This window comes from Somniosus microcephalus, unplaced genomic scaffold (assembly GCF_052327205.1).
Source record: "Somniosus microcephalus isolate GS21.2 unplaced genomic scaffold, FLI_Smic_1.0 unresolved_chr7, whole genome shotgun sequence".
NCBI classification, from domain to species: domain Eukaryota; kingdom Metazoa; phylum Chordata; class Chondrichthyes; order Squaliformes; family Somniosidae; genus Somniosus; species Somniosus microcephalus.
In genome coordinates, this window is record NW_028225185.1 from 9,287,676 (window position 1) to 9,313,710 (window position 26,035).

At 46.9% G+C, this 26,035-nt stretch overlaps 1 protein-coding gene and 1 pseudogene across 1 annotated transcript; one reads left to right on the forward strand and one right to left on the reverse strand.

Moving 5' to 3' along the window:
• The first annotated feature begins 5,223 nt into the window (after window positions 1-5,223).
• LOC147086476 (immunoglobulin alpha-2 heavy chain-like) lies at window positions 5,224-11,864 on the forward strand. Its single transcript, XM_085978569.1, has 8 exons — window positions 5,224-5,278; window positions 5,915-6,247; window positions 6,338-6,658; window positions 8,493-8,594; window positions 8,693-8,723; window positions 8,942-8,994; window positions 9,540-9,589; window positions 11,477-11,864. The coding sequence occupies exons 1-8, from the start codon at window positions 5,224-5,226 to the stop codon at window positions 11,567-11,569; spliced, it is 1,038 nt and encodes a 345-aa protein (XP_085834695.1). The 3' UTR covers window positions 11,570-11,864.
• A 4,692-nt stretch (window positions 11,865-16,556) lies between these two features.
• On the reverse strand, window positions 16,557-21,861 carry LOC147086477 (M1-specific T cell receptor beta chain-like; annotated as a pseudogene).
• Between the last annotated feature and the right edge of the window lie 4,174 nt (window positions 21,862-26,035).

Consider the following 26,035-nt stretch of genomic DNA (forward strand, 5'->3'; position numbering starts at 1 on the left):
AGCGCCTTACTGTCGCCGGGGCAGTACTGAGGGAGTGCCGCACTGTCGGAGGGCCAGTACTGAGGGAGCGCTGCACTGTCGGAGGGGCAGTACTGAAGGGGTGCTGCACTGTCGGAGGGGCAGTACTGAGGGAGTGCCGCACTGTCGGAGGGGCAGTACTGAGGGAGCGCCGCACTGTCGGAGGGGCAGTACTGAGGGAGCGCCACACTGTTCGCGGGACAGAACTGAGGGAGTGCTGCAGTGTTGGAGGGGCAGTACTGGTGGAGCGCCGCACTGTCGGAGGGGCAGTACTGAGGGAGCGCCGCACTGTCGGAGGGGCAGTACTGAGGGAGCGCCGCACTGCTCGAGCGACAGAACTGAGGGAGTGCTGCAGTGTCGGAGGGGCAGTACTGGTGGAGCGCCGCACTGTCGGACGGGCCGTACTGAGGGTGCACTGCACTGTTGGAGGGACAGTACTGAGGCAGTGCCACATTGTCGGAGGGGCAGTACAGAGGGAGCACTGCACTGTCGGAGGGGCAGCACTGAGGGAGCTCCGCGCTGTCGGAGCATCTGTACTGAGGGAGCACTGCACTGTGGGAGGGGTAGTACTGAGGGAGCGCCGCACTGTCGGATGGGCAATACTGAGGATGCACTGCACTGTCGGAGGGGCAGTGCTGAGGGGGCACCACCCTGTCGGAGGGGCAGTACCGAGGAAGCGCCGCACTGTCGGACGGGCAGTACTGAGGGAGCGCCGCACTGTTGGAGGGGCAGTACTTAGGGACTGCCGCACTGTCGAAGGGGCGGTACTGAGGGAGTGCCGCACTCTCAGAGGGGCAGTACTGAGGGAGCACCGCACTGTCATAGGGGCGGTACTGAGGGAGCGCCGCACTGTCAGAGGGGCAGTACTGAGGGAGCGCCGCACTGTCGGAGGGGCAGTACTGAGGGAGCGCCGCTCTGTCGGAGGGGCAGTACTGAGGGAGCGCCGCACTGTTGGAGGGGCAGTACTGAGGGAGCGCCGCACTGTCAGAGGGGCACTACTGAGGGAGCGCCGCACTGTCGGAGGGGCAGTACTGAGGGAGCGCCGCACTGTCAGAGGGGCAGTACTGAGGGAGCGCCGCACTGTCAGAGGGGCAGTACTGAGGGAGCGCCGCACTGTCGGAGGGGCAGTACTGAGGGAGCGCTGCACTGTCGGAGGGGCAGTACTGAGGGAGCACCGCACTGTCGGAGGGGCAGTACTGAGGGAGCGCCGCACGATCGGAGGGGCAGTACTGAGGGAGCGCTGCACTGTTGGAGGGGCACGACTGAGGGAGTGCCGCACTGTCGGCGGGGCAGTACTGAGGGAGCGCCGCACTGTCAGAGGGGCAGTACTGAGGGAGCGCCGCACTGTCAGAGGGGCAGTACTGAGGGAGCGCCGCACTGTCGGAGGGGCAGTACTGAGGGAGCGCCGCACTGTCAGAGGGGCAGTACTGAGGGAGCGCCGCACTGTCGGAGGGGCAGTACTGAGGGAGCGCCGCACTGTCGGAGGGGCAGTACTGAGGGAGCGCCGCACGATCGGAGGGGCAGTACTGAGGGAGCGCCGCACTGTTGGAGGGGCACTACTGAGGGAGCGCCGCACTGTCGGAGGGGCAGTACTGATGGAGCGCCGCACTGTCAGAGGGGCAGTACTGAGGGAGCGCCGCACTGTCAGAGGGGCAGTACTGAGGGAGCGCCGCACTGTCGGAGGGGCAGTACTGAGGGAGCGCCGCACTGTCAGAGGGGCAGTACTGAGGGAGCGCCGCACTGTCAGAGGGGCAGTACTGAGGGAGCGCCGCACTGTCAGAGGGGCAGTACTGAGGGAGCGCCGCACTGTCGGAGGGGCAGTACTGAGGGAGCGCTGCACTGTCGGAGGGGCAGTACTGAGGGAGCACCGCACTGTCTGAGGGGCAGTACTGAGGGAGCGCCGCACGATCGGAGGGGCAGTACTGAGGGAGCGCCGCACTGTTGGAGGGGCACTACTGAGGGAGCGCCGCACTGTCGGAGGGGCAGTACTGAGGGAGCGCTGCACTGTCAGAGGGGCAGTACTGAGGGAGCGCCGCACTGTCAGAGGGGCAGTACTGAGGGAGCGCCGCACTGTCGGAGGGGCAGTACTGAGGGAGCGCCGCACTGTCAGAGGGGCAGTACTGAGGGAGCGCCGCACTGCCGCATGAGATGAGACATTAAACCGAGGCCCTGTCTACCCTCTTGTGTGTGGATGTAAAAGATCCCACGGCCACTATTGGAAGAAGAGCAGGGGGAGTTCTCCCTGGTGTCCCGGGGCCAATATTTATCCCTCAACCAACATCACTAAAACCAGATGATCTGGTCATTTAATTAACTGCTGTTTGTGGGATCTTGCTGTGCGCACATTAGCTGTCGCGTTTCCTTCATTACAACAGTGCCTACTCTTCAAAAGTACGTTATTGGCTTGAAAGCAGCCTGGGACGCCCTGAGGAAGTGAAAGGCGCTGTACAAATGCAGTCTTTGGTTTTGCTTTGTCTCCGCCCACACATAAAGAATGGGGACTTGGATTGGGTAATGGACTCCTAATTGGGAGGTACAGTTAATACTGAGGTGGACAGTGAAAAACTACAAGAAGAATTTTCAAAAATGTCAGAATGGGCGTGTACTTGCTAATGAATTTCAATATATATAGGTGTGAGGTGGTGCAGTTTGGTAGGAAGAATAAGGAGGCCACATACTCCTTTGAAAATTAGACTATAAGTGGGCTAGAGGAGCAGAGGGATCTGGGGGAACAAATATACAAATCGCTAAAAGCAGAGACGCAGGTTAATAAGGCCATAAAATGCAAACAAAACACTAGGAATCATTTCTAGAGGGATAGCACTGAAGAGCAGGGAAGTTATGTTAAACTTGTAGAGAACATTGGTTAGAAGGCATTTGGAGCACTGTGCACAGTTCTCTCCATATGAACAAAAGGGTGTAGAGGCACTGGAGATGGTGCAGGAAAGATTCACGAGAATGATACCAGAACTGAGAGGTTATGCCCATCAGAAAGATTGAATAGAGAAGAGGAGGCTGAGGGGTGATCTGATAGAGGTCTTAAAGATTATGAAAGGGTGTGTTAGGGTGGACATAGAGAGGATGCTTCCACTTGTGGGGCAGGCAAGATCTAGGGAATTCAGGAGAAACTTCTTTACCCAGAGAGCGGTGAGAATGTGGAACTCGCTACCACAGGGAGTGGTTGAGGCGAATAGCATAGATGCAATTAAGGTGAAGCTGGATAAACACATGAGGGAGAAAGGAATGGAAGGTTATGTTGATGGGGGAAGATGAAGAGGGGTGGGAGGAGGCACATGTGGAGGATGAGCACTGGCACTGACTAATTGGGCCGAATGGCCTGTGTCTGTGCTGCACATTCTGTGTAATTCTATGGAAGGCGCCAATGGAACCTATGTCAAGGGTCGCCGTCTTCAGAAGAATGAAGCGGTCTGGAAACTGGGAGTTAAGAGAAAGTTACATCAATTTTAATTTTAGAATGAATTTCTGGTACAATTGGTTTTGAATAGAGCAGGCCATTTTAGTACCTTACTGAATGTCTGACCAGTGATGCGGAAATGCCTGACCTCAACTGACAAAGAAGCGAGCCTGGCCTTGAAGCAGAGAGTGGACAGCTCGTTGGCAGCGAAGAGACGCTTTGGCTGTGACCGCGCCTGTTGCTCTGAATACCACAGGCCACGCTGCTCGGGCCGCTTGCGAAGAGATGTGCAAAGTGCAGCGAGTTGGGGAACGGCTGGCCGAGATTCTGACTTGAGCTGGAAAATAATGGCCGAGCTAGAAGCTCTCTGTGGTTTTCCTGTTTCTGCAGGTGAGCCGCTCACACACAGAAAGGTCAAACAGTGAGGCACCATGTTCAACCGCACTCAGAAGACAGTTGTCACGCAGGGTAGATTCAACTGAACAGAGAGCAGACTCGAGTACATTTACCTCATTTATAGTCTGCCCTTCCATGTGACACCGCGTCCTGATTATCTGCATTGCCCGGTGTTTGCACAGTTGTAATTGATGCTATTCTGACCCTCAATATCAGTCAGTAAATATCCACTCCATCCACCACCGGCTCACCGTGGCTGCAGTGTGTACTATCTCCATACAAGCTGCACTGCAGCAACTCGCCAATGCTTCTCCGACAGCACCTCCCAAACCCGCGACCTCCACCACCTAGAAGGACAAGGAGAGTAGGCACATGGGAACAACACGACCTCCAAGTTCGGCCCTCCAAGTCACACACACGAACCTGACTTGGACAATTATCTGCCGTTCCTTCATCGTCGCGTTTGATTCTTCTGCCAATCACCTTAAATCTGTGTCCTCTGGTTCTCGCCCCATCCGTCAATGGGAAAAGTTTCTCTCTATCTACCCTGTCCAGACCCCTCATGATTTTGAACACCTCTATCAAATCACCTCTCAACCTTCTCTGCTCTAAGGAGAACAACCCCAGCTTCTCTAGTCTCTCCACGTGACTGAAGTCCCTCATCCCTGGAATCATTCCCTTAAATCTTTTCTGCACCTTCTCTAAGGCCTTCACACATTTCCTAAATTGCGGTGCCCAGAATTGGACACAGGACACCGGTTGGAGCCGAACCAGTGTTTTATAAAAGTTCATCATAACTTCCTTGCTTTTGGAATCTATGCTTCTATTTATGAAGCCCAGAATATAGTTGTTTTGAACCGCTTTCTCAACCTGCCCTGCCACCATCAGCGATTTGTGCACACACACCCCCAGGGCTCTCTGTTCATGCACCCTCTAAACGTTAACTGCCGAATTTAATATTCAGAACAATGACAAATGCCCACATCCATACCATAATTCGCACATTACAGCAGTGACTACACTTCAAAAGTATCTCATTGGCTGTAAAGCGCTTTGAGATGTCGGGTGGTCGTGAAAGCGCTGTATAAATATAAATATTTATTTCTTATAACCTTTCTGTCACCCTCTCCGAACTATAATCGAAAGCTCTTTATGGCCACTCTGCAATTTGCATTAGACTGACCGCTGTGACGCACAGACGCTGCCCACATGTAAAATGCTCGAGGCGTGGGATCCAACAGGATAATGCACCCAGAGGCTTAGCTCGTAATAGTTTCCATCGCATCTGAAGGTGGTGTAACCAACTGTGTGCGCTCGGATCACTCGGCGCCCACTCCCACTGCAGAATGTTCGCAGCGAGCACGGGAATAACTGAGCGTGGTTCCGGCCTCAAGATGTTCAAGGAAGCTTTTTCCCTGGCCCTCATTGTCCACGTGTTCTGGCCTTACGGCGAGTGAGACACGGTTGCAAGCTCCTACATGGAATCAGCCAAAAACTGGAAATAAGTGGACTGTGTTTGCCAAGGCATAAATGTGACCGAGCTAACAGCTGATATTTTCGCCCACTCCCTGTCTCTGTAACATCCTCCAGCCCTACAACCCTCCGAGATCTCTGCACTCCTCCAATTCTGGCCTCTTGAGCATCCCCCGATTTCCATCGCTCCACCATTGGCTGTCGTGCCTTCAGCTGCCTGGGCCCTAAGCTCTGGAATTCCCTCCCTAAACCTCTCCGCCTCTCTCTCCTCCTTTAAGACACTCCATAAAACCTCCCTCTTTGACCAAGCTTTTGGTCACCTGTCCTAATATGTGTGACTCTAATTCTGTGACTTGGTGTTAAATTTCTGTAAAGCGCCTTGGGACGTTTAATTACTTTAAAGGCGCGATATCAAAGAAAGTTGTTGTTGGTAATGTTGGTTTACTTTCTGGTCCCTCTGTAAGGTGAAGTAAAGGGGAACTAGAGAATGGATATAACCAGCAATAACTGAAGGCAATAATGATACTGTTCTGAAATTCCAGGCGAGGTGTTTCAACGCGGCTTCTTTCTATCGCTAAATAATCAGTTCTAATGTAACAATAATCCCTCTAGTTGCAGAATCCCAGCCCTTTCTGTCTCGGAGCCCCTTCACAGTAACAGTCGGAGTCGGCCAGTCGTTTCAATTGGAATGTCACCAGAATTATGAAGTGAAATTTGTGAATAGCTGTTTCTGGTACAAGCAGCGTGTGGGCGAAGCCCCGAGACTAATCGATATCCCATCCTGTGATCGGACCGATTGCAAGTTTACTTCTAAAAGAGGACACACCAAATATATCCTGATCCTGGAAATCCGCGATGTGCAGGTGGCTGACACTGGCTTGTATTACTGTGCTGGTAGGGGTAGCTATGCAGCACTCCGGAATAGATCCACACTGCTGGTTGGAGGTAAGAGCGAAACCAAATTGAATTCAGATCATGCACAGCAATATCATTCGGTGTAAACTAAGAGTTAACTGTGTCCCAATCCCTGTCCAGACAGTTCCACTCCCACGACGGCTGTGCTGGTGTTTGCTCCGCCAGGGGAGCCGCATTTAAGTGACAGCGTCCCCTTGGTGTGTTTGGTCACTGGCGTCTCCTCGAACCAGATTGTTATTTACTGGAACGTTACCGGACAGGTGACCGAGGGACGGAGCGATTCCGGCACACTGGACCCGGACGGGACCTACAGCATCAGAAGCCATGTGACGGTCTCGGGGGAAGCCTGGAGAAGCGGCGGGGTCTGCACCTGTATTGTTGAGCTGGGTTCCAAGGAAAAATCTTGGGCCAAGAGCGTGTCGCTCCCCAAAACAGTGGCAGGTGAGTCGGTGATCTGTATAGCGAAGTTCAGTATTCAGCTTTAGCGTCAGTTGAAGTAGTTCACTCGCTCCTAAGCGCCTCAAGTCTGTAAATAAAGCAACACCACGGGATGAGCATGAATATCTATATATCAGGAGAGTAGTGCGGTCAGTCTGTTATAAAATACATTGAAATAAGCCACGGTTACCCTTCGTCCCAGGTCTTGTAAAAACTTTCTCCGCTCTTGGCTGACTTTAAATTTCTGCGTGTCATCTTAGAAAGATACAGCGCAGAAGGCACGGCCACCGAAGGTTGAGCGATTTTAAACAGGGGTGCTCAAGAGGGCAGAATTAGAGGAGCGCAGATATCTCGGGGGTTGTGGGGCTGAAGGAGTTTACAGGGTTAGGAAGGGCAAGGTAATGGAGGGATTTGAAAACAAGGATGAGGATTTTGAAATCGAGCTGCTGCTTAACCGGGCACCAATGTAGGTCACCGAGCACAGGGGAGATGGGCGAACGGGACTTGGTGCGGGCACGGGCAACCGAATTTTGCATGACCTCAAGTTTACGTAGGGTGGAATGTGGGGGGTCAGCCAGGCATGCATTGAAATAGTCAAGTCTAGAGGTAACAAAGGCATGGAGGAGGGTTTCTGCAGCGGATGAGCTGAGGCAAGGGCGGAGACGGGCGATGGAATGGACTGGAGTGAGCACGCTTTCTGACCTGAACCTAGTCAAGAGATGCGGTGAAATAGTTGGCTGAACGCGTCTGTTGGGATCAGACTCTCGCTCATTTCCACCCGTTTATTTTCTCATTTCCTGCTTTAAAGACCCGAACCCCCCTTATCAATCCCCACTTAACCCGTAGAATATATTTTCGTTTAATCGGGTTATGAAGCCTCAGTTAAATTGGATAATCATTCCAGTTTATCACTCATAAAACATGGGGGTGTTTGTGCACAAATATTGGAAGGTCGCGGAACAAGTCGAGAAGTCTGTTAAAAAACATATGACTCTTTGGCTTTATTAATGGAGGAATAGAGTACAGAAGCAATGTTTGGGCCACACCTGGAGTATTGTGTCCAGTTCTGGGCACCAAACTTTAGGAAGGATGTCAAGGCCTTGGAGAGGGATGCAGAGGAGATTTAGCAGAATGGTACCAGGGATGAGGGACTTCGGTTATGTGGAGAGCCTGGAGAAGCTGGGATTGATCCCCTTAGAGCAGAGAAGATTAAGAGGAGATTTAATAGAGGTGTTCAATCATGAATCATGAAGGGTTCTGATAGAATAATAAGGAGAAACTGTTTCCAGTGGCAGAAGGGTCGGGAACCAGAGGACACAGATTTAAGGTGATTGGCAAAAGAACCAGAGGCGACATGAGGAGACACTTTTTTACACAGCGAGTTGTTGTGATCTAGAATGCGCTGCCTGAAAGAGCGGTGGAAGCAGATTCAATAGTAACTTTCAAAAGGAAATTGGATAAATACTTAAAAGGATAACATTAACAGGGCTATGGGGAAAGAGAAGAGGAGTGGGACTAATTGGGTAGCTCCACCAACGAGCCGGCACAGCCACGATGGGTTGAATGGCCTCCTTCTGTGCTGTAATCATTCTATGATTCAGTTTTCAAGTAGTATGATTTGATTCTGCATTATTAAAATTATGGGGCAATACTGAGAGTGCCGTCTGTCAATTTGTCTCAACTTTCACTTCTCCAATATTAGTCGCATTGGCTGGTTTTTCCTTTCACACCCCGGTTTTGATGCTCCTACATTGTAACTGGTTCAAGTTTCTCATCAGAGAATCCCAGAAAGTAATGATTTCACCCAGAAACATTTTCTTAGTGTTTCTCTCTGTAGAGTGGTGCATTCCGACCCTTCCCGTTTCAATAACTGTCTCAGTGATCCTGGTTCTAGTCTTGATCCTCATTTCCATTTGGAATCATAAAAGAGGCAGATCAGGTGAGAATTTACATTTACCAGGAATATTTGAATAAATGTTTGTTTAATGTGATTCTCTTCTCGAAGCGTTAAATGCTAATTACAGTTAATTGTTTCAGAAGAACGAGTCAAGAGACCCCACAAGGAAAGGTGAGTAACTGAACCATTTACAAAGTTCATCAGTAACAGTCTCACTGTATTTAACACTGTGTCAAAATACAGTTAACCCCGACTCCAATTTCAATATTTTCCACATTCTTTTAAGGTTGATTCAAAGTCCTTTCCACAATTCTGTTCTTGATATTTATGGCATGTGACCAAGGATTTACAAGAAGTAATGCTTGTTTCACATTTTTGTTCGCATATAGTTTTAGTTTGAGAGAGAGAACGACAAGAGCGGGAAGAAATGAGCGACACTTGGGTGAGTTGGATTGAAATGTTGGTGCAGATAGAACATCAATTGTGGGATATTTCAAAGATCAATAACTTCATTTCCAGCCATCAAAATATCCTGCCATCGTGCTCATGTCTGCTGGGCCTATAGAAAGGCTAATTATTGGTTATTAATGCTGATATTTGCATTAGATGGCCAATAGACACCAGACACCGGGGGGTGGATCGCCCGTGTCTATACATTGGCGTATTGGGGTACCATTGGCCTATTGGAGTACCATTGACGCATTGTTGGACGATTGGTGTACTGGGGGACTATTGGCATATTGAGGTGCCATTGCGTAATTTTGGACCATTGGCATATTGGGTGATTATTGGCTTATTGGGGTATCATTGGCATATTGGTGGCCCATTTGCATATTGATGGACAATTGGCGTATTGTGGTACCATTGGCATATTGGTGGACCATTGGCATATTAGGGGATGATTGGCGCATGGTGCATGTATAATTAATTATCGATTAACCAGAATTGAGAATGTTTAAAATCATATTCTTAACTGTTAATACACAGGTGACACTCGTCAAATGGAGGTGAAGCGGACACATCAGGGTGCAATTCAAGTAAGTAAGTTCATTGAACCTGTTGCAATCATATCCAGGAAGTTGGTGATTCTGGGATGGGTGCAATGCGCCACATCCGGGATATTTCACGCGATTGGCATTGAGCAGGTCATCGTCCAGATCGTCTTAATTTGCAGCGAATCGACTCGTTGCTCCAACTGGAAACAGAACATATCCTGCAGCCCTTTTCCCAGCTGATAATAGAAAGGATCGGTTAATGTTCCGGGTAAAATGCCTTCGCCAGAATTTACTGTGGATTTCCGGCAGTTTCTGGTTCTATTTGAGATTTCCAACTTTTTGCTATTTTCTATTTTTTTATACCTACATTGAGTCCATGTCCACTCCCACCACAACACCCCCCCCCCCCCGCTCCCATCCGGCGGAGATACTGTTTTTAATATATTTGCACAATTATTATTATGAAGATTCAGAAACAAGACGACACCCAGCATAGTTTCACAAATAAGTCAAAATATGGTTCTATGGTAAGCCGTCGAAGAAGGTTTTTTTTGGATAGATTGTGATTGAGTGTGTGTGATTGTATGTGTGTGTGAGGGTGAGGGTGTGTGCGTGTGAGTGTTTGTGAGTGTGACTGTGTGCGAGTGTGTGTGTGAGTGTGCGTGTGTGTGTGTTTGTGCGTGTATGTGAGTGTCTGTGAGTATGTGTGTGCGTGTGTGTGCGTAGAAGTGTGCGTGTGTGTGTGTTTGTGTGTTTGTGATATTGTTTGTGTGTGCAAGTGAGTGTGAGTGCGTGTGGTTGTCAGCCATGGCTCAGTGGGTTGCACTCTCGCCTCTGGGTGAGAAGATTATGGGTTCAGGTCCCACTCCAGAGACTTGCGCCCAAAAATCTAGGCTGATGCTCCCAGTGTGGTATTGAGGGAGGGCCACAGTTGAAGGGGCAGTACAGAGTGAGCGCTGCACTGTCGGAGCGGTAGTACTAAGGGAGTGCTGCACTGTCGCAGGTGCTGTCTTTCAGATGAAATGTTAAATTGAGGCCCCGTCTGTTCTCTCAGGTGGGCTGTTTGTGGGTGCTTGCTGTGCGCAGACTGTTTGCCGCGTTTCCCACATTACAACAGTAACTACGATTCAAAAATATTTAATTGGTGGCAAAGCGCTTTGGAACGGACTGAGGTCATGAAAGATGCTGTGGAAATACAAGTCTTACTTTCTTTCAGGACCTGTGATGGCGTGTGATTCTGTCTGGGTATTTGGTTTTGGTCTACTTGGAGGTGATGCAACAAAGGTTCACTAGATGGATTCCTGGGGTGAGAGAGCTGCCTTATGATGAAAGATTGTGTAGATTGGCTCTATAGTCTCTGGAGTTTAGAAGAATGAGAGGTTATCTCATAGAAACTTACAAAATTCTGAAGGGGTTTGATAGGCTAGATGATGAAAGGTTGTTTCTGCCTGCCCAGCGTGTCTAGAACTTGGGGACATAGTCTCAGGATAAGGGGTAGGCCAATTAAGACGAAGATTAGGTGGAATTTCTACACTCAGAGGGTAGTGAATCTTTGGAATTCTCTGCCCCAGAGGGCTGTGGATGCTCAGTCGATGAGTATATTCAAAACAGAGATCGATAGATTTTTAGACTCTAGGGGAATCAAGGGATGTGCAGATCGGGTGGGGAAGAGGAGTTGAGGTAGCAGATCAGCCATGATCTCATTGAATGCCGGAGTAGGCTCGAGGGGCCGTATGACCGACTCCTGCTCCTAATTCTTATTTCCTTATGTTCTTCTGATCCTTAAAACAGCCAGCACAGGCACGATGGACCGAATGGCCTGCTTCTGTGCTGCATCATTCTGTGATTCCATGAAACGCGACTACATGACCAGATAGTTTGACTTGCCTTTAAATATCTTGAAATGTCAATGTTTAATATATTTTCCTCTCTCAGGGCGGCCCTCCAGACCAGATACTTTACGCCTCTCTGGAATTTGCTGCCTCGGAAAAGTCATCAAAAAAGAAGGTGGGTCGCGGGTGAGAACCCGGAGGGTTTCTATCCGATGGATGAGGGAGGACACCGGACTTACAAAAGAACCAAAAGCCTGCGAGAATAAGAATGGAGGCACGGAGACTCCCGTCAAACATCTGAACTACCTGCCTGCACTTGCCAGAGTTTGCAAAGACTCTTTCTGTTCAATGTAAACGAACGTGCTTTGAGTATTGTAAAGATATTCCACTGCATTGGTGTAATTCAAGTGTGAGACAAACATTAAGAGCAGGGAGTTCTCGGTTTGGTGTTTCTCTGAACCTTTCCTGATCATCCTGCAGCTCCAGTTAATAACAACATTTTTATTTGCAAATGCTTGTGAATAAATAAAATAAATTATTCTTCGAATGTAACGCTACACGAGTGGTTCCTATCGACCAATACTTCACTTGTAATTAAAAGTGATCGGGATAAAACTTCAATGACTATTGAGCTGACAATATCGGTTTATTGCAACGGGGATGGAGCATAAAAGCAGGGAACTCCTGCTACAACTGTACAGGGTATTGGTGAGACCTTGAGTACTGCGCACAATTTTGGTTTCCTTATTTAAGGAAGGATATAGTTGCATTGGAGGCAGTTCAGAGACGATTCATTAGGTTAATTCCAGAGATGAGGTGGTTACCTTATGAGGGAAGGTTGAGCAGGTTGGGTCTATACTCATTGGAATTTAGAAGAATGAGTGGTGATCTTATTGAACCAAATAAGATACTGAGGGGGCTCGACAACGTAGATGCAGAGAAGATGTTTCCACTTGTGGGGAAATCTAGAACACGGGGGCATCGTTTCAGAGTAAAGGGTGACCCTTTTAGAACTGAGGTGAGGAGGAATTTCTTCTCTCAGAGGGTCGTAAATCTGTGGAATTCTCTTCCCCAGACAGCCGTGGAGGCTGAGTCATTAAATTGGAGATAGAGAGATTTTTGCAAGATAAAGGAGTGAAGGGTTATGGGGAGCGGGCAGGGAGGTGGCTTTGAGCCCATGATCAGCCATGATCTTATTGAATGGCGGAGCAGGCTCGAGGGGCCAAGTGGCCTATTCCTGCCCCTATTTCTTAAGTTCCTATGTTCTTATGTCCTGCATTGAGATACTGTTGGCGACGATATCCTTTGTCTGAGAAACGAGATGCTTAATCATTTACAGACTGAGAACACAACAGGAGAGAATCGCGGGAAGAAATGCGGGGAATTGGGTCTGGTTCCATTTTACCTTTGGGTGTTGTGTTTTGCTATGTGTATTAATGTCAAAACTACATGTCAGAGACAGATGGTTAGTGTCGCGTGGCTTGGGAGGAATGGGTGACTTTGGGCTTGTGGTTTCCTAAAGCTCTCCACCACTGCGGGTTTGCTCACGTCAGGTCTGGGTCTGTTGTAGACTCGTGGATAGGGATGGATTGCCATGACAACTCCATTATCATTGTATCATGGGATCACCGGGATGGTAGAAGGTGAACTCGGTGGACCTTGGCCTTTTCTCATCCAGCAATTCCTATGTTCAAGCTTCCAGCTATGCACGGTATTGGGCGAGAATATTCAACCAGATACAGGATTGCACCATAGGTGGTTATATTGCTTTATCCATCAGAGTCACATCAGCCTAAGTATTCCCCTTCTGATTAGTTTGGAATCAGCATGTACAACCGCATGAGATTCAGGAGCAACAAATATTGTTCCTGGCAAAGACCCTTTCAAATCCATCTCCCAGAAACAGTCCAATAAATCACAAGAGGATTTGAATAAATTCCTAACAACCGTGTTCTGGTTAATGTAAATTTATACTGTAGGGTTTTATAAAGTAGATCTAAGTTCACCAGGACGATGCCGGGGCAAAGAGGGTTACATTCTAAGGACAGGTTGCACAGACTAGGCTTGTATTGTTTTGAGTTTAGAAGATTAAGGTGATCTAATTGAGATGTTTAAGATGATTAAAGGATTCGATAGGGTAGATAGAGATTAACTATTTCCTCTGGTGGGGAGAGTCCAGAACAAGGGGGCAAAATCATAAAATTAGAGCCAGGCCGTTCAGGGATGATGTCAGGAAGCACTTCTTCACACAAAGGGTAGTGGAAATCTGGAACACTCTCATCCAAAATATTGTTGAGGCTGGGAGTCAACTGAAAATATTAAAACTCAGTTTGATAGATTTTTGTAGGGTAAGGGTATTAAGGGTTACAGAACCAAGGCGGGTAAATGGAGTTAAGATACAGACAATCCGTGATCTAATTGAATGGTGGAACCGGCTCCAGAGGCTGATTGGCCTCTTCCTGTTCCTCTGTTCCTGTCGCTAGTAGGATGAAATAAAAGGCAAATTGAAGACTGATTTCTGGAGGTTCATCACACAAAGGGTGATCAGCACATGGAATGGTCCTCTGGGTAGTGCGGTGTGAATGAAAACTCCTGGAGTCATTTAGGAAACAGTTTGGCTGCCCTGATGGGCGAGAAGGTCAGAATCTTTCTGGATTCCTGAGCTACGTTTGGCAGAAATGCCTTTTCACCTGCAGTGACCTTGTGACAAGTGTCTCCAAATACTCTTTGTAATACCTGTGCAGAATATTTTGATAACAGAATATTGTTAATTTCGGCATGTTTCTATCCCCTCGGTACATGAATTACAACAGCTTCTCGATGAGTTCAGAGCCTAATAACCAGCTCAATGATCCATTAATCACCACACCAACGGCCTCATGCCCAGCTATTAAATGTATATGAAAGCGAAGGTGTGCCCGAAACATATCACAGCATCTCAGCGAAAGAGCCTTTGAATTTTACTCTTATCTTTGACCGATTTCCTAATGTGAAGAGCGAAGTGTATTACCGCTGCGAATTATTAACATCGCCAGCAAACCGCTTTCAGTCACAGCCGAAAGGTTCTGCTTTACAAAGTTACAAAGTGTTCACAGCACAAAAACAGGCCGTTCGGACCCACTGGTCCGTGCTGGGGTTTCTGCTCCACACGAGCCCCCTCCACCCCTCTTCATCTCACCCCATCAGCATATCCTTCTATTCCTTTCTCCATCATGTATTTATCCAGCTTCCCCTTGAATGCATCTATGCTATTCACGTCAACCACTCCCTGTAGTAGCGAGTTCCACATTCTCCCCACTCTCTGGGTAAAGGAGTTTCTGCTGAATTCCTTATTGGATTTATTGGTGACTATCTTATATTTATGGCCCATACTTCTGGTCACTTCACAAGTCAAAGCAACTTCTCTTCCTATCAAACCCTTTCATAATCTTAAAGGCTTCTATCAGGCCAAAGCTCAGCCTTCTTTTTTCAAGAAAAAAGTGCCCCAGCCTGTTCTAATTTCCTGATGTGTATAACCTCTCAGTTCTGTATCATCATTATACATCACTTTTGCACCTTATCCATTGCCTCTACATCCTTTTTATAATATGGAGACCAGAACTGTGCACAGTGCTCCAAGTGCGGTCTAACCAAGGTATATGGACACCAGAACTGTGCACAGTGCTCCATGTGTGGTCTAACCAATGTTCAATACAGGTTCAACACAACTTCTCTGCTTTTCAATTCTATCCCTCTAGAATTTAACACCAGTGCTTGGTTTGCTTGCTTTAATGGCCTTGTTAACCTGTGTCACTACTTTTAGTGATTTGTGTAACTGCACCCCAGATCCTATACCCGATTTGAAAACGTATTTTCAAAGAGCTAACAGACATTATCAGTGGATAAAAGCAACCATACATTTGCTGACGAAATCACTTAACTCCATTATTTAGGAAGAGCAGATGGATTTAAAATAATTTGCTTTCGATAGTAAATGTGACAGAGTTCACTCCCAGGAAAGAGCCAGTGAACACTCGGGGTCCAGTTACACAAGAGCATAAGAAAAACGAACAGGAGTCGGCCATTTGGCCCGTCGAGCCTGCGCCGCCATTCAGTGAGATCATGGCTGATCTTCTACCTCATCTCCACTTTCCTTTACTATCCCCATATCCCTTAATTCCCCTAGATTTCAAAAATCTATCGATCTCTGTATTGAATATACTCAGCGACTGAACCTCCACAGCCCTCTGGGGTAGAGAATTCCAAAGATTCACCACCCTCCGAGTGAAGAAATCTCTCCTCACCTCAGTCCTAAATGGCCGAACTCTTATTCTGAGACTGTGACCCCTGGTTCTAGACTCCCCAGCCAGGGGAAACATGCTCCCTGCATCTACCCTGTCAAGCCCTGGAAGAATTTTGTATGTTTCAATGAGATCACCTCTCATTCTTCTAAACTCCAGCTTTAATATCAATGCAGCCTAAATCCGGAGGCAGTGCCTGAGCTACCCAGTCGGTCTTAAGCCCCACTTTTGAACCGCACAAATTTGCTCTATAAATGTGCATTGTAAATCGGCGTTAGAGATGCACTGGGCGCATCTAGACTGAACGATCAAAGAGCTGGAATCACGGACACAATGCTGGAATTTGAAAACCTATTTTATTGCGTTTGGAACTCGGGCACTATTGCATTGTAAAGATTATTTGAATTATATCGTGCTCACGTACAAAGACGAGAAATGAATCTAAAAACACCAATACAGGACATGAGAAGCATGTCGAGATTCAACCGAAACTGCAGGCGATGTGTCTTCTTAAGAATAGCGGACGATGTGTAAGAGAAAATTTAAATATGTTTAGAATTTCCGCTTTGGGCCGAAATTTCCCGTTTGCAAAATGCGCTTGAAATTGTGCCGGTTTTTTCGGCGTTAAGACTCTCCAGTAGGCGATACGCCGGTTCTCCATTGTTCAGTCTCTCTTTCGAGTGAGGGTTATTTATTGATAATTGTGCATCAAGTCGGCCAGAGAACGTGAGATCGTCGCAGTGAGACTCAGTGAAGATAGCAATTGAACCCTTTAGCTGCACGCCACTGCTTCCAATAGTCAGATTTCTGCGGTGCTTTGGGACTTGAACCTGGCGTATCAAAGTCTCTCAGAAGGGTTCGTACCTCAGGGCTCTCCGGCACCGGTTGGTCTTCTGAATGAGATTGCCAATTTCTTATCAATGGATCCCAAAAGCACGCGAAGCGGAACACAATTGAGGAAAAGGTTGCTTGAATTGTTACTGAGCAGCGTTCCTTACTGATCCCACAATGAGAGCAAAGCAGAGGGAACTTTCGACACGAATTCATAACCGGCAGGCGCTCGCTTTCCTTTCCCGTCAGAGGGTCGGAACCTCATTAAACGTCAGGTGGGCGTAAAGAGTCTATGAGAGAAAATAGAAACCATTATCATGGCCCACATCATCGTCATAGGAACAGAGGGACAGGAGGAGGCCGTTCAGCCCCTCGAGCCTGTACCATCATTCAGTCAGATCATGGCTGATCTGTATCTTAACTCCATCCACAAGCCTTGGTTGCCTAACCCTTAATACCCTTACCCAACAAGGATCTATCAAAAATCTCTCAGTTTTGCAATTTTCAATTGTCCCCGACCCTCAGCAGCTTTTGGGGGGAGAGAGTTCCAGATTTACACCACCCTTTGTGTGAAGAAGTGCTTCCTGACATCATCCCTGAAGGGCCTGGCACTAATTTTAAGGTGATGCCCCCTTGTTCTGGAATCCCCCCACAAAGGAAATAATTGCTCTCTCTCTACCCATCGAATCGTTTAATCATCTTAAACACCTCAATTACATCAACCCATAATCTTCTGTACACAAGGGAATACAAGCCCGAATCTGTGCAACCTGTCCTCGTAATTTAACCCTTTTAGCCCCGGGTATCACTCTGGTGAATCATCATTCTCCAATTGAAAATATCCAGATATATGCTTTTTAATCTCGGTTCGCAGTTTTACATGAAAGGAAAACACTGCTATCCTGTAGTGCTCACTATGCAAAGTTTTATAGACTCATTAACTATGAATCTTAAACATTGGGTTAAATCAGTGCAAGGTATCGACATGTGTTAAGCAAAAACAATTCTCTTCATATCTACCTCCTTGTCTTGTGCACGTGGTCTCCAATCCGTCAATTTCTGATCGCTGTCCGTGTTGCCTGATATAAAGAGAAAATTAATCTGAGTCCAAATGAACACATTTCACACTGAACGGGCCCACTAACATGTGATGAGCCAATGACACAATAAATGGAGTGATTGGGAGCGCCGTGGAGTTGGAGCGCCTCCCGACAACCGCTACCTGACCGCCGGTTCCTGCAGCTCCTTCCCGCGGCGACAATAACCATCAGCAGAAGGAGAAGCGCCGCCGCCGAACTCCCGTAAAGCAGCAATCTGCAGCTGGTTTGTAGCGGGGGCTCTGAAGGGAGAAAAAAACAATCTTTTATTGAAAAAATTCCCGTAACCCGAGCCTTCTGGTTCTCGCAGAAGGTACAAGGAGGCCCACCACCACCTTCTCAGGACCACTAGGGATGGACAATCAATAACAGACTTACCACCGTCACCCACATCACGAGAACAATTTAAAAATGTTGCTGAAAATAATCAGATAAGAGAAGGTAAAGATATAGATAGATAGATAGATAGATAGATAGATAGATAGATAGATAGATAGATAGATAGATAGATAGATAGATAGATAGATAGATAGATAGATAGATAGATAGATAGATAGATAGATAGATAGATAGATAGATAGATAGATAGATGGATAAATAGATCGATAGATAGACCGATAGATCGATAGAAAGATAGATAGATAGATAGATAGGTAGATAGATAGATAGATAGATAGATAGATAGATAGATAGATAGATAGATAGATAGATAGATAGATAGATAGATAGATAGATAGATAGGTAGATAGACAGACAGACAGACAGACAGACAGACAGGCAGACAGACAGACAAACAAATAGACAGGCACAAAGACAGACAGAACCGTATAACCATGAACCTATCGAAGGCTGGGGCACAGAAGGAGACTATAAGGCCCTCCATGTTTGTGCCAGCTCTTTGGTAGATGGGTCCAAAACTAATCCCATTACCCTGCTCTCCCTCCATATTCCTGTATCAATCCAAAACAAACTCCAAAGCCCGCTCTGTCCCCTGGAATGCACCACTCCCAACACGTCGCCAATCTGAGGAATACCCATTTACCATGTCTCCTTTTTTCTTGACTGCCATCTAACTTTCCATCCATGCTGCCACATCTCCTTCGCACCAAACGTCTAAAGTGTTTCCCAACAGCCCTCTTGTGTGACATCTTATCAAACGCCTTCTGGAAATCCATACACCTTACATCTACTGCAATCCCTTTAACTATCCAATTGGTCACTTCTACAGAAGCTCTATTAAATTTGTTAAACACGACTCCACTTTCACAAATCGGTGCTGGTTGTCCTTAACTAGCCCAGCCATTTAGAAATGCTCACCACTTTCAGTTCAAATTACGGATTCTAACCGTTTGTCCGCAACACATCTGATCTCTGGTAACCCAAGTGACACCTTTCTCCTCTCTTAGATGAAACGTTCGATAGAAACCGTTTGGTTAGGAAGAATAAGGAGGTCACATACTCCTTGGAATATAAGTGCCTAAATGGAGTAGTGGAGCAGAGGGATCTGGAGGTACAGATACACAAATCACTAAAAGCAGCGACGCAGGTTAATACGGCCATAAAAAAGCAAACCAAGAACTGGGGTTCATTTCTAGGGGGATAGAATTGAAAACAGAGAAGTTATGTTCAATTTCTGTAGAACCTTGGTTGGACCACACTTGGAATACTGTGAACATTTCTGGGCTCCATATTATAAAGCGGATATAGAGACACTGGAGAAGATACAAAAATATTTACTACGATGATATCAGAATTGAGACGTTATACCTATCAGGAAAGATTGAACAGGCTGGGCTCTTTTCTCTACAACAGTGAAGACTGAGAGGTGACCTGATGGAGGAGTTTAGATTATGAAAATGTTTCAATACGATTTCATAGGATATACGGCACAGAAACTGCCCATTCGACCCAACAAGTCCATGCTGGCGTTTGTGCTCCACTCGAGCCTCCTCCCGTCTTTCCTCATCTAAATCGATCAGCTTCTCACTCATATGCTTGTCCAGCCTTCCCCTATAAATGCATCTATACTCTTCGCCTCAACCGCTCCCTGTGGTAGCGAACTCCACATTCCCACCCTCTCTTTGTAAAGATGTTTGTCCTGAATTCGCTATTGAATTTCTTGTAGAATGTCTTATATTGATGGCCTCTAGCTATGCTCTTCTCCACAAGTAGAATCATTCTCTCTCTATCTACTCTATCAAAAGCATTGACAGGGTAGGCTTGGAGAAGATGTTTCCACTTGTTGGGGTGAGGGGCCAAATAGTCACTATTAAAGCCAATTGCGAATTCAGGAGAAACTTCTTCACCCAGAGAGTGGTGAGAATATGGAACTCGCTACCACAGGGAGTGTTTGAAGCGAATAGCACAGAGCAGGTAGATAAACACATGAGGGAGAAACGAGTAGATGGACATTGATATGTTTTTATGAAGAAGGATGGGAGGGGACTCGTGTGGAGCATAAACACTGGCACATATTGGGCCGAATGGCCTGTCTCTGTGCTGGACATCCTGTATAATACAGATACCTGCATATAGGCATCGAGAGAGAAAGTGAGAAACTGGAAATGGCAGTTATATGTTCCCAATTTACCCATGGACAGCTCAGACCGAGACATTATCTCCCACCATATATGTATGGCCTAGCTAGACAGATGGAGTTTATAATTCAGAAAGCTCAACACTGCAACATTGAGACAGATCAATGATTGGGTAATTATACATGGACACGCAGAATGGGAGAGACTTTGAATGTATAAAGTGATATTGCTAACAATTAACGCTACATCAGCATGGGAGATATTAGGAAAGGGTCACTGCCAATAGTCACCTCTCTGAGATGAGACACTTTCACTGATCAGATCCCCAGTGGAGTTGATTGGAACGGCGCAAGTACAGACAGCGCCGCTGCTCCAAGTTTCCGCCGAGATGCTGATGTGACTCCTGACAGAGTACGTCCCGTCCAGGTCTATTGTCCCGGAATCGCTCCGTCCCTCGGTAACCCGTCCGGAAACATTCCAGCGAATGGGAAGTGAATCGGGAGACGGGCTTTTCACCAAACACATCAATGGGACCCTTTCCAGCGAGGGAATTTCATCCGGCGGCGGAGTTCAGAGAAAGATTTCCGGAGACCCTGGGGAGTTTGAGGGGTTAAGATACTATTACTATTCGACGTAAATTCGTCGTTATTTATGATGAAATGAGTGAAACAAACGCAATTCTTACCTGCAATGAGCAATTTCGAGCCGTTTCCGAATCTCAAGGGCATTAAGCTAAATGTCTGAGCTGCGCAGTAATAGATCCCCGAGTCATTCCTCTGGACATCTTTCACAATCAGAGAGTAAATACTGGATTCCTCGTTAACTTGCCCGGAAAATCTTCCTTCAGGAGGCACGTGCTTCCACACGGTGTAAACCATCTCTAGAGGCTCTCGGTGCTGCCGCTTATACCAGTGTACAGCTCCTGCTGTCAACCCACCCGTGTGACAATCCACCTTAAAGATACTTCCAACGGAGAGAGTCTCAACCGGCGGATTCTGGGCAAAAACTGCCTGAGAGACAATAACTGAGAGAACAACATATTCACAAGAGGATCTGTTACACGGCAGAAATAAACACCGATTGCTCTAAAGAAACGGATACAGCAGTAAACTGTGAAAAGGACCATCCGATCATTAATGATCATGGATCCTAATCTTTAAATGTGTTAAATGCTGGGGGTTAAAATTAAACCTGTAACAGGAGAAAGAATGAAAGAAAGGAAGCAAGAAAGACAACATGAAAGGAAGGAAGAAAGAATGCAAGAAAGAAAGCAAGAAAGATCTTTACAGCCAATGAAGTAGTTTTTTTGAAGTGTAGTCACTGTTCTAATGTAGGACGGGCGGCAGCCAAATTGCGCACAGCAAGCTCCCACAAATAGCAATGTGATAACGACCAGGTAACCTGTGATGTTGATTGAGGGACATAATATTGGCCCCAGGACACCAGGGAGAACACTCCAGCTCTCCTTCCAATTGTGGCCGTGGGATCTTTTACCTCCACCTGATAGGGCAGACGGGGCTTCCGATAGATGGAAAATATTGACATTTGGTCCAATTTCATTCCACTGAGAAAACCCAGTCCTTCAACATGAGACTAATATTACAGAATACAGCGCGCTATCTTCTACTTGACTGACTAGCTCAATGATATAACGCCGGAATTCCGCCATGAATTAGAAGCACATAAGACTGACCTGGAAAGAGATGGGAACAGCGCGCAGGGTGTTAAGAACCTCATTGTCGGCGACCGAGGCCCTTGCTGTGAGCTGCACACTGAACACTGTGCTGGGATATCTTTGCGCTGGGCCCGGCTCACAAGAGAAGTGAAAGGCACACCTGCGGAAATTGCGTTTTAAAAATAGCAGGCTGGAAAATACAGCGCCATGTCGAGGCTCGCTGCGGGTTTCCTGTTGAGACATTAAACGCCCACGCACAGGTCTGCCTGCAAAGGGCAATACATTCCAGTTCGTGTTAAACAGGCCTGAAAGGCGGCGTGCAATGCAGGCTGATTAAACTGTGAATTGAGGGCAGGCAGTGCTGAATTGCACGCACCGCACTGGTTGTGTCATTTGTGTGGGCGCGAGGACATGATCCTATTCCGAGTGTTGCTTTTTATTGGTTCAGAACCCATTCATTCATACACCCTTACTTGTACCAACAAAAATAGACCAGTTTGAAGAAAGGTGCAATCATCTGTTATTATATCAGCCGTGGTTCAGTGGCTAGCACTCTCGCGTCTGAGGCAGAAGATCAGTGTGTTGTTCAGATCCCACTCCAGAGACCTGAACACATAATCCAGGCCAACACCCCCATTGCGGTGCTGAGGGAACGCTGCACTGTCGGAGGGGCAGTACATAGGGAGCGCTGCACTGTCGGGGGGGGCAGTACTGAGGAAATGCCACATTGTGGAAGGGTCAGTACAGAGGGAGCGCCGCACTGTCGGAGGAGCAGTACCGAGGGGGCACCACACTGTCAGAGGGGCAGTACTGAGGAAGTTCCGCACTGTCGGAGGGGCATTACTGAGGGAGCGCCGCACTTTTGGGGGTCAGTACTGAGGTAGCGCTGCACTGTCGGAGGGGCAATACTGAGGGAGCGCTGCACTGTCGGAGAGGCAGTACTGAGGGAGCACTGCACTGTCGGAGGGGCAATACCGAAGAGTCTACACTGTTGGAGGGGCCGACTTTCGGATGCAACTTTAAACCGAGGCCCTGTCTTCTCTCTCAGTTGGCTGTGAAAGATCCCAGGGCCGCTATTGGAAGAATAGCAGTGGAGTTCTCCTCGGTGTCCTGGACCAACATTTATACCTCAGTCAACATCAATAAAAGAGATGTCCTGATGATTATCACACTGCTCTTTGTGGGAGCTTGATTGCATTCAATTTTTGCAACGCTTTCTTGTTGTGTCAGATACTGTGTCTGAGCAATCAAACACTGCATTAATATGGAATACCTTAACTTTGATAAAGATTGATTTAAAGTTGCCAATATTATATTTGGTTTATTAAACAGTAATGAGGTTTGTCCCTTTGGTATTTTGCACATATGTAGTTGGTGATTATCCCCCTTTCGAATGGGATGAATGGGAAAGGGGTCGGCCACTGGAATTATGCACAATGAGAATTAACTGATAGTTTTTCCCGTTGCATTCAAAAGCAATCATTTAAAACGTTTTCTGTCCATCGGAGATCCTTGTAATGGGAGTGAATGTGGGGAATTCTACACATGTAAACTGAGCAGCAAGCGGGTTTGTGTATTCAGCATTTATATCATTACAACGAATGGACAGTTTGTTAATTAAATTAGAGCCAGGCCATTCAAAGGTGATGTCAGGAAGCACTTCTTCACACAAAGGGTAGTGGCAATCTTGAACCCTCTCCTCCAAAAAGCTGTTGAGGCTGGGGGTCAATTGAAATCTCAAAACTGAGATTGATGAATTTTTGAAATAACAACAGAAAATGCTGGGAAAACTCAGCAGGCCAGGCAACATCCGTGGAGGGAGAAATAGAGTCAACATTTCAGGTCAAAACCCTTTGTCAAGACTCGGTATCATTTCTGTTACAAACCTGTATGGAGTCTTGACAAAGGGTTTGACCTGAAACGTTGACTCTATTTCTCTCTCCACGGATGTTGCCTGGCCTGCTGAGTTTTTCCAGCATTTTCTGTTGTTATTTCGGATTTCCAGCATTTGTAGTATTTTGATATCGGATTGATGGATTTTTGTTGGGTACGGGTATTAAGGGTTACGTAACCAAGGCGGATAGATGGAGTTAAGGTACAGATCAGCCATGATCTAACTGCGTTATGGGACAGGCTCCAGTTGCTGAATGGCCTCCCCCTGTTCCTATGTTCATGGACTTTAATTTCTGTATCAAACCTGTAAGGAGTCGGCACGAAAGTAACAAAAACCCATCCCTGCAAATTCAAAGTTTATTAGATGGACACAGTCTCCTTACTGTGTTTGGTCAGTGGTGTTTCCTCGAACCGGATTGCTTTTTTCTGAGTTGTTTCCGGGCGGGGTTACAGAGGGGCGCACCGATTCCCGGTACAATAGAACCGGACAGCAATAACAGTCACATCAGTGTCTCGGTGCAAGCATGGGGCAGCGGCGCTGTCTGTACTTTGTGCTGTTCCACTAGGCTTCCCTAGTTACATATGGAGAAGAGCGTGTCGGGGAAAACTGTAGAGAAAACCAGGAAAGAGTGAGAGATGTGCAAATGGTCCTTTCACTGCAACCCCTTCACTACATTGAATTACATAGAATGTGCAGCACAGAGACAGGCCATTCGGCCCAACTGGTCCATGCCGGAATTTATGCTCCACACGAGCCTCCTCCCATCCCTCTTCATCTCACCCTTTCAACATATCCTTCTTTTCCTTTCTGCCTCACGTGTTTATCTAACTTCCCCTTAAAAGCATCTATGCCATTTGCCTCAACCACTCCCTGTGGTTGCGAGTTCCACATTCTAACCCTATTGGATTTATTAGTGACCATCTTATATTTATGGTCCCTAGTTCTGGTCTCCCCCAGAAATGGAAACATCTCCTCTATGTCTACCCTATCAAACCCTTTCACAATCTTAAAGACCTCTATCAGGTCACCCCCCTGAGCCTTCTGTTTTGTAGAGAAAAGAGCCCCAGCCTGTTCAATCTTTCCAGATAGTTATAACCTACAAACAGAGATGGACAATTTCTAGAGACTGGAGTAAACAAAGTTCAACTGGGTGCTGGCTACAATCCACGTTTCTTAATTTCCGGAAGTATCCAGGTAACCAGTTATTCACAGGAGCGACTCTAGCTAAATAAGATTAACTCCCAGCAGAACTCATTGCAAAATCTATTGGCCATGTTTCAGGTAACTCATTGATAAATCTTTATATCTGGATAACGTTTTCTAAAAATGGCCAGTTATGCCAGAAAATAGCAGTAAGAGTGTGTACCCGGCTGTGATCCACAGGTTTCCACCATCAAAGTATTTGAATATTTCATAATAACAATGTCAAACAGCATTCTTTTTATCGCTCTGATATTCCAAAGAATCATTAAATATTTCCAGTCAATTAGTCTGAACCAGTGTAATGATTCAATTTTTATATAGTTGAAACTTAGATCTGAATGGGGTCGCTCCCTTAAACAAACGCCCCCTGGAGGCAACATGTGATAAGGGTGTTTGTGCCTGGTGGCGTTTCTCTGTCACCCCCTGGCGACTCATTTTCACGCTTTAGAGCTGCATTTGGGAAGCAGCGAGAGGGCCACTTCCTTCCTGTGACTCCCAGATATCTTGCAATGTTCAATGGAGAATGATACCCACAATGTACAATCAAGTCACGGCTTCAGTGGAGCCCATGGTGGTGAAACGGTCGTTCGGAGCAAATTTGATTCTGGGATGCTGGTATCCCAGTCTCTCTAAAGGAGAATAATCAGATGTGTAAACTCTGCTGGGCTGTGTCCTAACTCGCACCAAGTCCCGTTCAAACATTACCTCCTGTGCTCGCTGACCTACATTCGCTCCCAGTCCGGCAACACAGCACTACTCTTAGGGGTCTGGTTGGGCCAGAATTCCCGATCAGTATTATACGTTACTGTGAGATGGAAACTGATTTGTAGTCTGGCTAACTTTTGAGTATAGAAGCGCCCCATAATATGTGGGAGACATCCCAGCCCTTGACCAGCTTCAGAGTAGAGTCACAAACCGTCAGGAGATGGAATTACCATTAAAGACAGGAGAAATCTGGAGAGATTGGAGTAAATTCACTCACCGTTGAGCATATGGAAGCATATGCACTAAACGGCATAAGAGAACAAACCAAACGCTACTGTGGACAAAAAGGGTGAGCGTTGCACAGACTAGGCTACAATCCCCTTGAATATAGAAGATTAAAGGGCAATCTAATTGTGGTGTTTAAGATGATTAAA

Excerpts from the sequence above, each read along its gene's own strand:
- LOC147086476 (XM_085978569.1), top strand. The coding sequence starts at position 5,224 with ATGTTCAAGGAAGCTTTTTCCCTGGCCCTCATTGTCCACGTGTTCTGG. Across the intron at positions 5,279-5,914 it reads CCACGTGTTCTGGCCTTACG|TTGCAGAATCCCAGCCCTTT; the intron begins GCGAGTGAGACA and ends TAATCCCTCTAG. Across the intron at positions 9,590-11,476 it reads CACATCAGGGTGCAATTCAA|TCTCAGGGCGGCCCTCCAGA; the intron begins GTAAGTAAGTTC and ends TATATTTTCCTC.